The sequence below is a fragment of the Macaca mulatta genome, chromosome 1 (genome assembly GCF_049350105.2).
Source record: "Macaca mulatta isolate MMU2019108-1 chromosome 1, T2T-MMU8v2.0, whole genome shotgun sequence".
In the NCBI taxonomy this organism is placed as follows: Eukaryota; Metazoa; Chordata; class Mammalia; order Primates; family Cercopithecidae; genus Macaca; species Macaca mulatta.
In genome coordinates this window covers 5,493,026-5,510,515 of record NC_133406.1, presented here as the reverse complement: position 1 = coordinate 5,510,515, position 17,490 = coordinate 5,493,026, and the positions used below count along the sequence as shown (strand labels likewise).

The 17,490-nt window shown below is 36.3% G+C and overlaps 1 protein-coding gene across 3 annotated transcripts in view; it reads right to left on the bottom strand.

The window, feature by feature from the left end:
• The window catches only part of AKT3 (AKT serine/threonine kinase 3), a 361,571-nt gene that overhangs the window by 133,745 nt on the left and 210,336 nt on the right, over positions 1–17,490 (bottom strand). For all 3 annotated transcript variants that reach the window (XM_028845179.2, XM_028845182.2, NM_001266640.1), the window contains 1 exon segment: positions 9,335–9,466. In XM_028845179.2, the coding sequence (XP_028701012.1) occupies positions 9,335–9,466 (132 nt within the window).

The window sequence follows — 17,490 nt, the reverse complement described above, 5'->3', positions numbered from 1 at the left end:
TTTCAGGATCAGGAGATGATTGGAACCAGCAAGTGGATGTCCCAGCATGCTTGTCTGAGGTGGCTATCTGGGTCCCCAAAATGAGTAGATATGGGAGATATGCAGCAATGCAGAGATGGGCTGGCCAGTGATGTATTCCTCTTGTACCCTCTGATGCACAAAATTCCAGAAAGAGCCATCCTGTCTGCCAGAAAGGGAGAGAGAGACTGCAGATGACTATGGCATATATTCCCAAGAAAAAAGTCCCCCCACTCCCATACATAGTTGGCAAGTACACTACACTGAGCTACTGCCACTATCCCCAGGAGACTATAAATGGTCATTCTTGGAAAGAGACATTTACACTGGATTGAGCTTTGCATAACCAATGGTAGATACAAAAGCTCAAAATACTGTAAGATGACTGGAACAGAAGGTACTGCGCCCCCACCAAGTTACATGTCTTCAGACCAAAGAACATACTTTATAGCCCATACTATCCAAAAACAAGCAAAGAGGTTATCGTATCAAATAGACGTATCATGTCAGATATCATCCTCAGAGTAACAGTCTAATAGAGAATAGGAATGGGAAATAGAAACATTTGTTGGCTAAACAAATGTATGCTTCACAAATGTATGCTCACACTCAACCTGAGGATGGCTAAAGGAAGGTCCCCGCTCCATAGATTCCTCCACTTTTCTGGACATGGGGAAGAAGGGGTGGAGGAGCATGATGTTATCACTACAGAATTCTTAGCTACATCACCTCAACTTTCCTTTCTCCTACATAATGCAGTGGTCCTGGGAGTGGCAAGACAATTGTGGATGCCCAAAGCAGGAATGATCCCTAAGCAAGAAACTCTAATTAGACTTTCAACCATTATTCCAGAACTCCTAAGGGCCTAATGGGATGGACTGTGCCTTCACCCCATGTGGAGCTGACAGTGAATGCAGCTGCACTGCCTAGTAGTGAAGAGAGTCCTCTAGCTCGGTAACCATGCAATTCAACTCTGAAAGAGTATGAAGGCACTGGGGAAGAGGCACTTAGTAGACTACTATTACTGTAGGCAATCTGATTCAGATATCCCTTCCAAAGGTGGAAAAGTTCACATTTCTGGGTACCTGACTGTATTCATTTCCTGTGGCCTCTATAACAAAATACCACCAAAACTTGATGGCTTAAAACAACAAAAAATTGGCCATGCGCGGTGGCTCACACCTGTAATCCCAGCACTTTGGGAGGCTGAGGTGGGCAGATGACCTGAGGTCAGGAGTTTGAGACCAGGCTGACCAACATGGAGAAACCCCATCTCTACTAAAAATACAAAATTAGCCAGGCCCGGTGGCACATGCCTGTAATCCCAGCTACTCAGGAGGCTGAGGCAGCAGAATCCCTTGAATCCAGGAGGCAGAGGTTGCAGTGAGCCGAGATCGTGCCATTGAACTCCAGCCTGGGCAATAAGAGCGAAACTCCATTTCAAAAAACAAAACAAAACAAAACAAAAAAATCACAAAAAATTTCTCATAGTTCTGGAGACCAGAAGTACAAAATCAAGACTGGCAGAGACATGATCCCTCCAGAGGCTCTGAAGAAGAATCCATTCCATGCCTTTCTCTTAGTTTCTGGAAGCTGCTGGCAGTCCTTGACATTTCCTGGCTTGAAGCTGCATCACTCCAACCTCTGCCACCTTTATGTCACCTTCTCCTCTGTGTAGGTGAAATCTCTATCTGCATCACTCCAACAAGGATGCTTCTCATTAGATTTAGGTCCCTCCCAGATAATCGAGGATGATCTACTTAAGATTCTTAACTTAATTTTATCTGCATAACTATATATGCATATACCCTTTTTCCAAATACAGCAAGAGTTCATAGATTCCAGGGAATAGGATGTGAACATACTATTTTAGGGGCTACCACTCAACCCACTATAGTTCATTCCATCCTAACATTCACCCCATCCCAATATCCCCAAAAGTCTCAAAAGTCTCAACCAATACAGTATCAAGTCTAAGTCCAAAATCTCATTTAAGTATCATCAGCTCACAAGTCCCAAGTGTTATCATCCAATCAGGAATGGGTGAGACTCTGTACATAATCCATCCTGGGACAAAATTCCTCTAAATCTGTGGACTTCTCACACTAGAAAACAAGTTATCTGCTTCCAAAACACAATGGTAGAAAGGCCTAGGATAGATATTCCAATTCAGAAAGGGAGAAGATGGAAGAAATAAAAACATCACTGATTCCAAGCAAGTTCTAAACCCAGCAGGGGAAATTCGATTTCAAGGTCTATAACTAATCCTCAGTAATTTGCATTTCTATCCTCTAGGCCCATGGTGGCTCCATCAACTTCTGCCTTTGCAACCCTGGTGGCTCCATCACCCTCTGTCTCTGGCCGCCAATTCATTCTTGTTGTTTTGTTTTGTTTTTTTTAAACTATAACATGCTTTCAGCTGACATCCATCAACTATACCATTTCTTTTACAATGACAGGGTTTTTAACATTTTCCGTCTGTTCTGTAACCATACTTGAGTCTTCGGTGCTTTGTCTTTTGATAAATTCTAAAAACTGAACACTAATTTGGTGTTTGCGATGGTATAAGTAAATGAATATTATTCATGGGACAACCAAATAGCATGGTCAGACCTGTAATGAAGGAAAGGTTACACTGCATCAATAGACCTGGGCTTCTCAAGAAACAATGTTTCATGTCTCAACCAAATAGCCTTTTTTTTCTCCCCCATACAGGCATACTTCAGGTTTCGTTCCAGACCACCACAATAAGAGTATTGCAATAAAACAAGTCACACTAACTTTGTGGTGTCCCAGTGCATATAAAAGTTATGTTTACACTACACTATACTGTAGTCTATTAAGTGTGTAACAGCACTATGTCTAAAGAAATGTACATACCTTAATTTAAAAATACTTGATTGCCAAAAAAGGCGAAGGGTCATCTGAGCCCTCAGCAAGTCGTTATCTTTTTGCTGGCAGAAGGTCTTGTCTTGATGCTGATGGCTGCTGAGTGATCAGGGTGGCAGTTGCCAAAGGTGAGAGTGACTGTGGCAATTTCTTTTTTTTCTTTTTTTTTTTTTTTTTTTTGAGACGAAGTCTTGCTCTGTCACCCAGTGGCACGATCTTGGCATTCAAGCAATTCTCAAGCCTCAGTCTCCCAAGTAGCTGGGATTACAGGCACCCGAAATCACACCCAGCTAATTTTTGTATTTTTAGTAGAGACAGGGTTTCACCATGTTGGCCAGGCTAGTCTTGAACTCCTGACCTCAAGTTATCTGCCTACCTTGGCCTCCCAAAGTGTTGGGATTACAGGCATGAGCCACCATGCCCGGTGTGGCAATTTCTTAAAATGAGAAAACAATGAAGTTTACCATATTGGCTTTTTCTTCCAAGAAAAGTTTCTCTTTCTCATGCCATGCTGCTTACCCACAACAAAACTTTCTTCACAATTGGAGTCAATCCTTTCACAACCTGCCACTGCTTTATCAACTAACTTTATGTAAGATTCTAAATCCTTTGCTGTTATTTCAGCAATGCCCGTGGCATCTTCTCAAAGAGTAGATTCTATCTCAAGAAACCAGTTTATTTGCTCAACCATAAGAAGCAAATCCTCATTTGTTCATGTTTTATCATGGACCTGATAAAATTCAGTCCTATCTTCAGGCCCCACTGCTAATTCTAGTTCTCTTGCTATTTCTACCACATCGGCAGTTACTTCCTCCACTGGAGTCTTGAACTCCTCAAACTCATCCACGAAGATTGGAATCAACTTCTTACAAACTCCTATTAATGTTGATATTCTGACCTCCTTCCATGAAGCCTGAATGTTTTTCAAGACATCTAGAATGGTGAATCTTTCCCAGAAGGATTTCAATTAACTTTCCCCAGATCTATCAGCAGAGGAATTACTATCTATGGCAGTAATTACTATCTATTACAAAATGTATTTCTTAAATAATAAGACTTGAAAGTTGAAATAATGGGTTGCAGAATGGACATTGATAATGAGCTGCAGAACTGACACTGGGTCAGCAGGCATAAAAACAACATTCATCTCCTTGTATATCTCCATCAGAGCTTTTGCATAACTGGTGCATTGTCAATGAGCAGTAATATTTAAAAAGGAATCTTTTTTTCTGAGAAAGTCTCCACAGTGGGCCTAAAATATTCAGTAAAACATACTGTAAGCAGATATGTTTGTCATCCAAGCTTTGTTGCTTTACTGATAGAGAACAGGCAGTGCAGAGTTACCATAATTCTTAAGGGCCCTAGGATTTTTGAAATGGTAAAGGAGCAATGGCTTCAACTTAAAGTCACCAACTGCATAGCCACTACTGAGAGAGTCAATCTGCCCTTGGAAGCTTTAAAGCCAGGCACTAACTTCTCCTTTCTAAGGAAGTCCTAGGTTCATCTACGAGGAAAATCTGTGGTTTTGTGTAGTCATCTTTACCAATTATTTAGCTAGATCTCTGGATAACTTGCTGCAGCTTCTGTGTCAGCACTTGTGGTTTCACATTGCACTTTTATGCTATAGAGATGGTGTCTTTCCTTAAACCTCACACACCAACCTTTCCTAGCTTCCAACTGTTCTTCTGCAGCTTCCTCACCTCTCTCACCCTTCACAGAATTGGGAGAATTAAGGCCTTGCTCTGGATTAGGCTTTGGCTTAAGGGAATGTTGCAGCTGGTTTGATCTCCTATCAAGACCACTCGAACTTTTTCCATATCAGTAAAGAGTCTGTTTTGCTTGTTTATCATCAAATACAAGGGATCCCTAATAAGATTATCGAAGACTTCTCATCAGAAACACTGAAGGCCAGAAGGCGACTGGTTGATACATTCAAAGTGCTGAAGGAAAAAAAGTAAAGCAAGAATCCAGCAAAACTATCTTTCAAAAATGAGGGAGGTATTAAGACAGTCCTAGGTAAACAGAAACTGAGGGAGTTCATTAGCACTGGACCTGTCATACAAGAAAAGCTATAGTGAGTCCCTTCAGGTTTAAATATAAACCTGTGACTTTAGACAGTCACTTAAAGCCAGATGAAGAATTAAAGATCTGGTAAAGCTAAATACATAAAAATTATAAAAGCTAGTATTACTGTAAGTTTGTGTTGTAATACCACTTTTTGAGTTCTACATGATTAAAGAGACTCACGCATTAAAAAATTAGTTGTCTCGTTTTTGGACACACAATGCATAAAGATGCAATTTAAAGACACCACCAATTGAAAGGAGTGAGTACAGAATTGTAAAGAAGTAGAGTTTTTGAGGGTTAGTAAAGTTCAGGTGGTATAAATTCAAATTAGAGTACTATAACTTCCACCAATTGAAAGGAGTGAGTACAGAATTGTAAAGAAGTAGAGTTTTTGAGGGTTAGTAAAGTTCAGGTGGTATAAATACAAACTAGAGTACTGTAACTTCAGGATATTAAATATAATCTATACAAAGAAAATAGCTACAGAATATACACAACAGGAAATGAGAAGAGAATTAAAATGTTTCACTCAAAAATCAATTAAACACAAAAGAAGGCATTTATGTAGAATCAATTAAACACAAAAGGACAAAAAGCAATGAGGCATATAGAAAATAAATAGCAAAAAGACAGAAGTAAGTCCTTATCAGGACTCACTTTAAATGTAAATGGATTAAACTCTCCAATCAAAAGAAAGAGACTGGGAAAGTCGATTAAACAAACAAACAAAAAGCATGATCCAACTCCATGCTGTCTCCAAAAGCCACAAACAGGGTAAAAGTGAAAGAGAAAAAAACAAATTTTCCATGAAAATATAGCAGTTCCCCTTATCAGTGGAGGATATGTTTCAAGATCCCAGTAGATGCCTAAAACCATGGATAGTACCAAATTCTATAAAGTCATTCCTTGATATCCATGGGAGATTGGTTTCAAAATCCCCCTGCAGATAATAAAATCCACAGAAGCTCAAGTCCCTAATATCAAATAGCATAGTATTTGCATATAATCTATGCACATCTTCCCATATTATTTTTGAGCATTTTAAATCCACATTGGTTGAATCCATGGATGTAGAATACGGAGCGCCAACTGCATATACCATGTTTTTTTCCTATACATACTACGTATGATAAAGTTTAATTTGTAAATTAGGCACATCCTTTATAAATGGATATTAAAGTAGATTAACAGCTACTATTAAAAGTAAATTAACAACAAAATAAAACAGAAAAATTATAACAATATATTGTGATAAAAGTTATTGTGATGTATGTGGTCCCTCTCTCAAAATATCTTATTTTACTATACTCATCTATATTTAGGCTGTGGTTGATTCAGGATAACTTAAACTATGAAAAGCAAAACTGCAGCTAAAGGGGGTTATACCATAGTAACCAAAAGAGAAAACGGGTAGCTATATTAATATCAGACAAAACAGACTTCAAATGAAAAGGCCAGAAAAGACCAAAAAATATTATTAATAAAAGAGTTAATAGAGCAAGATATAACAATTATAAACACTTACATACCTAAAAACAAGACCATCAAAATATATGAGGCAAAAACTGAAAGAACTGTAGAAAGCAATGACCATTGTACATTAATAGTTGGAGATTTCAACACCCTACACTCTCAATAATGAATACAACAACCAGACAGAAATAAGTAAAGCAACAGAAGACTTCAACAACTCAATGAAGCAATTAAATCTAAGAGATATACACAAAATGCTCTATTAAAGACACACAAAATCCTCTACCTAACAACAGACTCTACAGTATTTTCAAGTGCACAGGGGACATTCTCCAGGATAGACCATATGTTGGATTACAAATTAAGTCTCAACAAACTTTAAAAGACAAATACAAAGTATCTTCTCCAACTACAACATGAAGTTAGAATAATATAAAGAAAACAAGAAAATTCCCAAATTTGTAGAAATTAAACAACAGACACAATCAATGACAAAGGAAATTAGAAATACTTTGAGACGAATGAAACACAAACATGACAGACTAAAATTTATAGGATGCCGCAAAAGCAGTGCTAAGTGAGAAATTTAAAGCCATAAATGCTTAAACTAAATAAGAGAGATCACAAATCAACAATCTAACTTTATAACTTAAGGAACTAGGAAAAAAATAAACTAAACCCAAAGCAAGCAGAAGGAAAAAATAAATAAATAAAGATTAAAGCAAAGACAGATAAAATAGAGAAAAATCAACAAAGTCAAAAGTTGGTTCTTTGAAAAGATTAACAAAACTGATAAACCTTTAGCTTAATTGACTAAGAATGTATAAGGAATGAGGAAAATAGAAAATCACCATTAGAACACAACAGTAATAAATTATTATGGGCAAAATCCACTGATATGGATGTTAAAATTAGTACATAAAAGTTTAAGAAAAAATACGTTATTTATATAGTCTCAGAGTATTTCCTCTAAGATACTACTTAGTTTTGAATGGAAAAATAGCAACTTTAAAGTGAAGAAACACAGTAGACACCACTGTAGTCAAGCAATCAAAGTTAACATCACCAGTAAAAAGGTATCAACATCATTTCTTCCCTGATATGTTGCTCTGAGAAGGGCAGGCACACCAGGAACCAAATCCCAGGTGTTGTCACACCCCACATCTTCATAGTGTTAATCATTTTGCTATAAATGAGCATATTTTCTTTCAAGAAATGATAAACAGATTTGTTGGGAGAAAGCAGCAGGGTACTACATCAATCAGAATAGTCTATCATTTGTGAAATATACCCAATTCTGTAGGGTTACTCAGAAAAGTTAAGTAGTGAGATAAGACAGTGTCTAATAGGATATTCCCCAGTCTGATGAATAGAAATTAAATAGTGGGATACAAGTGTGGCTAGTATATAAAAGAAAAAAACAGAATGGAACAGATATTTACTGATGCTTGATACACAGTAGGTAGTAATAATACACAGTAGATATTAAATAATTATAGCAAAAATTTATAACAATACCATATTTTAATTTCATTTGATTTGTAATTTAATTTGTTAAGTTTATTTAATAGTGATGGCATGTACTATTACATTTATCTATTCATTTAACCCTGAAAATAACCATATGAGGCAGGTACTACTATTAGCCCCACTCTATAGATAAGAAAATAAAGGCATGAAAAGTTGGATCACTTACTAAGCGGCAAAACCTACCCGACATTATACTACCTCCCAGAAAATATCACTTAATTAATAATAAGTGCCAGCTAGGATGTTAAATACCTTACATATCCTAATCCTCAAAATATTCCTGTCCAGAGGTTTTATTATATCAATTTAAATGAAAAAAAACTAAGGCTCTGATTGGCTGCCCAACACACTGCAAGGTATTTAGCACATTTGGCTTCTACCTGGTAACTGTCAGAAGTATCCCTCCTCCTCAGTTACTGTGATAAGTGAATACGTGCCCCCCGTGAACATTTCCAAATGCCCCTAAGACAGCAGTACTTCCCCAAAGTACTGCTTTAAAAAGTACTGGTTGTTAAAGACTATTAGGTGAGATGTGAACCTAGGTGTGTATGACTCCAAAGTCAATGTTCTTTCCAATAGGGCTACTGACTTGTAAAGGAGTTGATGTCAAAACAAATGTACAAAGATGGGGAAACAAAGTTTCACAAAGTGTATGGGGCAATACACTCCAGATGAGGAAGCTATAGTTGCAAATAACTGGAAGTTAAAATAGTCCATAAAGTATAACAGTAATTTATGTCATTTGTTGAATTAAGTAAGACATAAAGCAATTTGTAAAGTATATCTCCTGAGGGAATTGGGATTTTGTTCAGAACTCTGAGTGAGAACTGACATCATTAACATGCTATTTATTTAAAAACGTCTAAGCTGAATAAAGGTATGGGGGTGGGAAGTAAGTCTTCCTAAAATAATTTAATTTCACCATTCTAGTATTTTCAAATCTATTTAGTATGTTTTTCCATTCGGTGTTATATAAGCTTTAGAATTTATTAGTAAAAATCATCTACACTACTCTAGTCAATCTTAATAAGAAATTCAGGACAATAGGGGAAAACATTAAAAAGCAACCCTAGTATAATTATGATATAGACCACAAAACATTCTCCCAAACACGCAAACATAAACATTTCTATTTCCTTAAGAGAACAGCTTTAGTATGTAATACACAGATACTATAAATGTCTGAAAACTTGTAAAATTACAAATATGAATACACAAAAATTACTGTAGCAGTAGTCTACAACCATATTTTGGTTGTTTAATGGAACTTGCATACATTAGCATGTAAATTCATGAGCCCACAAACACATGTACACTGCAAACAAAAATTTAGTGATCAACTTTAATAATCAGTTACCTTTGCAATAATGACTTCTTTCTTCAGAATCTTCATAGCATAATATTTTCCACTTGCCTTCTCTCGAACCAAAATAACTTTCCCAAAAGTGCCTTTACCTAGTAGTTTCAAATAGTCAAAATCATTCATTGTCTGAAAAATACAAATTAAAAAAATATAATATGAAGTATTTGATGCAATTTATTTGTTAGCATATAAGTATGTGTTTGCAATATCCACTCAAAAACAAATTTTACCAATTTATAAGTACATTTAAATGAAAAAGAATCAGACTGGCATTGGCTGTCTCATTAGCAACCATGGATGCTGAAAATAATTTAAGCAGTTCTCAGATGTTGGAGAAAATGATTTTGAAACTAGAATTCCTCAGCCAAATTATCAGTTATGTAAAAGGGCAAAGGAGGAAAAAAATTATTTTCACTCATTTTTAAGGACTCAAGTTTTCAAGGATTTAGTAGTGCTGCTACCCCCAGAAAATGTGATAATCAAAAATGTTCCACACAAACATTTCCAAATATGCCTAAAAAAGCAATGCTTTGGAAGGAGCTATCTGAGAGTTTACTCTAGCAAAATAAAGATAAAATCCAAGACAGAGAGAAATATAGGATATATTTATAAGAAATGTGGAGAACTTCGTATACTTCAGTTAAAATAAATCAAAGAAAGCAGTTGTTATTCCTGAGAGAGTACTTGATGCAATTCAGAACAGCAAGGCAGGGAGCTCTAAGAAGAATATCTTTAATTAATCTGCCTGTTTTCAGTTTCACTTCTCCTTCTTAAGTCAGGTAATTCTGAGGATTTTGCCAATCACATGTGCACTTGTTCTCTACAGTCTCCTCTGTGTACTCTTTTCCCGCTCTGCTCTATCAACATTCTTCCAGAAACTTACAAACTTTTGAAAGCACTGGTGCCCTAAAGCCCCTCCCCAACCCAGCTTTTCATTTTTGTGGACTTGCCTCCTTTTGAAATTCTTTTACTTTCATATTAATAGGTTTTTGAACAGAAGAAAAGGTGATTGTACATGATCAGTTTACTTAAATTTAAACTCAGTTTAGAGGTTTATAAATATAAAAACAAGTATTTGGGTTTTATCTTGAAATTACAAGTCATTGAAAATTTTAGTGCCTTTTATAACTTTTTTTTTCTGTTTATCATTTATCTAAAGTAAACGTGAGAAATGTTCCAAATTAATGGCTTCAGCTTCTACCTTAACTTAAAAAAAAGCAAGTTAACCCAAAAGAATTAGAAGAAAATGATAAAAATCAGAGCAGAAATCCATTAAATTTTTAAAAGAAAAACAGTAGAGAAAAAAATCAGTGAAACCAAAAGCTAGTTCTAAAACATCAGTAAGAATTGATAGGCCTCTGGCCACGTTGGTCAGAAAAATAAAGAGAGAAGACACAAATTACCAATATCAGGAATGACAGAGGTAGCATCACTACAGATTTTACAGATATTAAAAGAAACTAAGAGAATATAAATGGCATTTTGACAATAAAATTGACACCTTTGATGAAATGAACAAATTGCTAGAAAGTCTCAAGCTATGAAAGCTCACCTAAGAAGAAACAGATAATTTGATAACCCCATATTTATTAAGAAAAACTGCGTTTGTGGTTAAACACCTTTCATCAAAGAAAACTCCAGGCCCAGATGGTTTCACTGGTGAATTCTACAGACATTTAAAGAATAAATAACACCAATTTTATACAAACTCTTCCTGAAAATTAAAATGAGGAATATTTCTCATTCATTCTGAGACAAGCATCATCCTGATACTGAGATAGGAGCGTGGCAGGTCTGGTTTCGTAAGATGCAGGACACAAAGACCCTGCTGGAAAAACAGGATATGGTAAAGAAGCCAGTCGAAACCCACCAAAACCAAGATGGCTATGAAAGTACCTTCTGGTTGTCCCCAGTGCTCATTATACATTAATTATAATATATTATCTTGCCAAAGGAACCTCCCATCAGTGCCATGACAGTTTACAAATGCCATGGCATCTCGGGAAGTTACCCTGTACGGTCTGAAAAGGGGGGAAACTGTCAGTTCTGGGAATTCCCTGCCCCTTCACCAGAAAATCTACCCCTTGTTTAGCACATAATTAAAAAATAACCACAAAAATAGCCAACCAGTCAACCAGTAGCCTTCAGGGCTGCTCTGCCTATGGAGTAGTCACCTTTTATTCTTTTACTTTCTTAATAAACTTGCTTTCACTTTATTCTGTTGCTTGCTCTTGAATTCCTTCTTGTGTGAAGCCAAGAACCCATGTGGTCTCCCAGGCTGAAAGCCAATTTTTTAACAATACCAAAATTAGAGGAAAATAATGCAAGAAAACCACATCCCAGTATCTCTCATGTATCATATATACAAATTCTTAAAATTTTAGAAATTAATGCCTACATTTACTTTCAACATTTTTTGCTGTTCATAATTTTGATAATTTTCCCCAAATGTCAAATTACAGTGTCTTACATTCAATAATATCTCTAGTTCAAAGGAAAACATAAAGTAGCAAAGAGACAGCAGGGAAAATAACAAGATATATTAATTCAACTAAAAATCAAACATGTAGCTCTAAATATCAAATATAGTAAATCAGCTAGTGTCATTTGAACAAATAATAGGTAATATTAGATAGATTTAATTGCATTAATAGAATGGAAAAAATCAAGGAATACTACATAACAAGCTATTTATGCTAGGTAGTCTGCAAAGATGGCTGCCACAAATTCCAATTTCTCCCTGTATGCACATTCTATTCTTCCATAAAGGGGTGGAGTCAACTTTCTCTCTCCCTGGGCTATCTCTGTATCTTGCTTTGAACACATAATATGATCAAACTGATACTATGCCAGTAACAGACAAAGCCGTTAAGCCTGGCAGTTTATGCGTTCTCTCTCGGAAAGCTCTAGGAAGTCAGCTCTAATGCTGTTAGTTAGTCCACGTTATCCTGGAGAGAGAGGCCATATGGAGAGACCTTGGAAGAAAAATTACCACTCCAAGAGAGAGGCCAAGTGGAGGAGAACCAACACACCACAACCAACAGTCAGCACCAAGGCCCCAGACACGTAAGGATTGTTGGATTTTCCAGCCCACCCATGTATCAGCTGTAGGCAGCTGCCTGAGAGCCATGCATGCAAGAACAACAGAATGGCCCAAACTACAAAATCATGAGATATTTACATGGCTATTGTTTTAAGACATTAAATTTTGAGGTAGTTTGTTCCACAGTGTGAGGGTTAATACCGAGTGTCAATTTGATTGTATTGAAAGATGCAAAATAGTGATCCTGGGTGTATCTGTGAGGGTGCTGCCAAAGGAGATTAACATTTCAGTCAGTGGGCTGGGAAAGGCAGACCCACCTTAACCCGGGTGGGCACCATCTAATCAGCTGCCAGTGTGGCTAGAATATAAAACAGGCATAAAAATGTGAAAACACTAGACTGGCTTAGCCTCCCAGCCTACATCTTTCTGCCGTGCTGGATGCTTCCTGCTCTCGACTCCAAGTTCTTCAGCACTGGGACTCAAACTGGCTTCCTTGCTCCTCAGCTTGCAGATGGCCTACTGTGGGACCTTGTGACTGTGTGAGTTTAATACTCCTTAATAAACTCCATATATATATATATACACACACACACACACACATACACACACACACACACACACACACACACACACACACACATATATACACTATTAGTTCTGTCCCTCTAGAGAACCCTGACTAATACATATGGCAAGTAACTCAGAAACATTATCTTCATAACCAGGCCAGAGTGTCAATTTATTGCTCAAAGTTTCACTTGGACAGTATGTTCCTCATTTTTTATTTAAAAGCACTAGAAAATAATACTTGCTGTGCCCTATTACTAAAGAGCATAGAAAATGAAACTGAATTATTGGGGAGGTAAAAATTAGAAAACAATTTGTAAAATCCTTTATGACATTTTCAGATGAAAGGCAATATTTAATTATAAAATTTTACTATATTTTGTAAGAACTGCAATTCTTGACTGGGTGTGGTGGCTCAATTTGAAAGGCCACGGCAGGGGAATCACTTGAGGGCATGAGTTTGAGACCAGCCTGGGCAACATGGCAAAACCCTGTCTCTACAAAAAAATACAAAAATTAGCCAAGTGCGGTGTCAGGTGCCTGTAGTTCCAGCTACTTGGGAGGCTGAGTTGGGAGGATCACCTGAGCCTGTGAGGTCAAGGCTGCAGTAAGTCATGACTGTGCCTCTGCACTCTAGCCTACGTGATAGGAGTGAGACCTTGTCTCAAATAAAAATAAATAAATAGTAGTAAAATTGCAATTCTTAGGGCAATGAGGTTAAAAAAGAAAAAAGTATGACAGCCTTCACTTTGAACTTCACAGCTTGTCAGTTTGACTCTCAATCTTTTTTTAGAAAAAGGGAATTAAGGGAACTTACATAGAAATTATGATTAGTTAAAAAGCACTGTATGTGATAAAATCAGAAACAGATTTCACATCTATTTTGAGAAAACTTGAGGAAATTAAAAAGGTAAGGTATCTTTGCTATCAAATGCTCATGTTCAGAATGGTACACACAATAATTGTGTAGTCTTTACAAATGAAATGTAAGCTATTACAAAATGTTTTGTTCTTCTGAATGTTATGGAAAAAGATACAGTAAGTCTTTAATGAAAAAAACAGGAGTATGAATACTCTCCAGAAAAAAAAAAATCCTCCTCCAAAGCCTGATCTTAAGAATTTATTGGGGAAATATTTTACAGTTATACTCTTCCCTTTACATGTTTACATGGCTGTTTTAGGTTAAGAGATATAGGGGTGGCCGGGCGCGGTGGCTCAAGCCTGTAATCCCAGCACTTTGGGAGGCCGAGACGGGCGGATCACGAGGTCGGGAGATCGAGACCATCCTGGTTAACACGGTGAAACCCCGTCTCTACTAAAAAATACAAAAAACTAGCCGGGCGAGGTGGCGGGCGCCTGTAGTCCCAGCTACTCGGGAGGCTGAGGCAGGAGAATGGCGTGAACCCGGGAGGCGGAGCTTGCAGTGAGCTGAGATCCGGCCACTGCACTCCAGCCTGGGTGACAGCGCGAGACTCCGTCTCAAAAAAAAAAAAAAAAAAAAAGAGATATAGGGGTATACATAACAAGTGCTTAATAAATGTGTTCAAATCAGGCACGCCAGAATATAAGACATTGTCTAGACCACAGATTAGATTAAAAATAAACATATAATCAATGAGGAACATAAAGAACTTTTAAGAATACCACAGTATTAGCATATTTGGTCAAAAAAGATAAATTCCAGATACATTTACAAAGTAACAGCAAAACCAAGTAGGTAAAAAGAGAACAGCTCTGATGAAGTTCACTCCTCTGCCTCCATCTCTGCCCACTTCTTCTGGTGCTCTTTCTCATGAGAAGAGGTGGGGCTAATGTTATTAGTTAACTTCTACATTGGTTATATCACTTCTCCCTTTTAAATAAGCAGATTCATGCAGTGTGAAATCATGAGATTTCAGCAGGTCTGGCCATTGTCTTTTTTTCCTTCTCTTTTTCTCTGGATACTAGCCACTGGTATGAGTTACTGCAGCCAGGAATTAGGTGATACAATCCCAAGAACTGGAGTCAAACTTAATGGGAAAGCAGAAGGCACTGCTTATACTTTAAATGTAAATCATGAGATTACAGCCAGTTGATCCCAGAGAGGCCTATGCTAGTCAGTTAAAAATTAAGCAGAACTTTGACTCTCACTTGGCTTTTTATCCTTTGATGCTGTGCCCCTTCACGTACTTGACAAGGCATACGAGAATGGTAGCTTGGCTGACCAAGATTAGGAGACTTCTGGGTTCTCTAATCAAATTCCTTTGAAACACTATCTTTTAATTAAAACATAGAACCACATTTTCTTTTAATTCAAACACAGAAGAGCACTTAAATCTGTCTGTGAGGCCCTTGCCTCTCTATCTACTACCCAACATCCTTCCTTTCCAAGTGAGTTTTTAACTGGCAGAGCAGACACTGTGGCGACAAACTACCACTAAGGGAGGTAATGAACCCTATTTCATGCAAGAAATAGCAGTCTGACGACTCTCACCATAGTTACCATAATCAGTACCTATTTTTTAAATCCTATGCCATTTGACAAAAATTAAAGAAGGAAATATATCCTATAAATTATTAGAACAATATTCTTATTTCAGAATGTGTGGTTAAAGTATTAAAAATAATCCAAACTTCTGCAATTCTTTGCATGATGATTGATATACATAAGGGTATAGTTCTAGAATCATTTATGTTATGAAAATGACAGTAATATTTTACCACTTGAGGCTAAGTCATTAGGACCATTATGGAGTTAGTAGTGGTACAAATGTTCTATTTCTGCACTAACTTCTGCAGTAATTTAGAACTATTTTAAATTATTTCAAAAAAGATAACAGAACTTCAAACATTTAAGATCTTTTAATTGTATACTGTAACACGTCAACATACAGCTTCTTTCTTTTTCTTGGTTCATGTATCTTGAGCCTCTCTAATCTCTATAATTGTTATGCTTATAATGAAGTTATATTAGAAACAAAATTATGCAGATATTCTCTTATGATTATACTGTTTCTCAAAATATTATGAAAAACTGTCCTTATATGACATTTGGATATTAGTTAATTTCAATTTATAATAAAGCTTGTAAACTCTTGGAAAAATCAGTAGAACTTTAGTATTACAACATAGTGCTAGAAACTGAGGACTTTAGATCTTACTGCCTGGGTTTAAGTACTGGTTCCCACCCTGTGTGTAATTATGGGGAAAATTTCCTAATCCTTCCATCCTTTATTTCCCTTAACTATAAAATGGGAAGAATCATAATGGTACTCAACTTATAGTTGAAGTTCAAAATGAAAAAAAAATGTTTAAAGTATTTATGTAATATGTGCTCAATAAATATTAGCTATTAAAGTTAGCTACTATTCCTTGTCCACATAAAGATTAACCATAAAAATCACTCTAAAACAGATTCTCTTAGAATTTTTTACTCCAACTGAGTCTCCAAAAATAAAAACTCGTAGAAGTATTTTGAATTTGAGGTTCAATTACTTAACCATATCTGATTTATACTATTCTTGATTTCATTTCATTTTAAATGAAATAATTTACATATGTACAAAAGAAGCTTTCTTAACTCTGAGTAGGTAGGTGAGTGTAGCTAGACTTTGTTTTTCTTTTTGCAATGACAGAGGAACAAGGCAGGTTAAACTGACATAAAAGAAAAGAGTGAAAATTCAGTTCAACAAACAAATAGAGAAGAAATCTGCAATGAAGACAGAAAGGGATCTCAGACATTTGGCCCAGATGAAGTATAGAATGTTATTCTTATTCACATAAGGAAAGGATAATTAACTTTATGTTGTGACTGTATAACTTCACCAAGTCCACAAGTTTAACGTGGAAAAGGGAGGATATGAACTCAGGCAGTCTATCTCCAAAGGGTTCTTAATCACTGTGCTAATACCAAATTTCATGGATAATACCTTGAAAATTTGTATTTTCTTACCTGAAGATTAATTAACAATCTATTAAACCAAATATATTCTAAAGTTATAAACGGCAAGCTTATCTCAACACCTCTATCTTTAGATTAATCATGAAAATATCATTTTTATAATAAGGAAATTGCTTTTCAATTTTCTATAGCAATGAAAAACAAAATTTATATTTCTCATAAAAATATAAATTGGTACTTATTATGCTGGAGCACTGAGAGAAGGAAAAGTCTATTTCCCTACTGGCTCAGAAGCAGCCATTAAATAAGAGTTATTATTTCCAAGACTGTTCACTTTCCTGCTGACTTTACTATGACTGAGGGCACCAATCAGGAAGTACACCTGAGCCATTATTGCTCATGCTTTTCAGGCGAATATGAAATGCAAAGTGGAAAGGAACAAATCATCAGGGAAAACATTTTATTACAAAGTTTCTAAAACTGTATTAAAAATAATAAGGAACAAAGCAAATTATAAAGCAGTATGATGGCACATCAGTCACACATGTGCCCTATCAGCATTCAGCGCTAAAGTGCTGAATCACTGAAACGATGTTCTCCCTGAAACGATGTTCACCTACTTGGTTTTAAACAACAACAAGTATTTCAGATTCGTGTGAA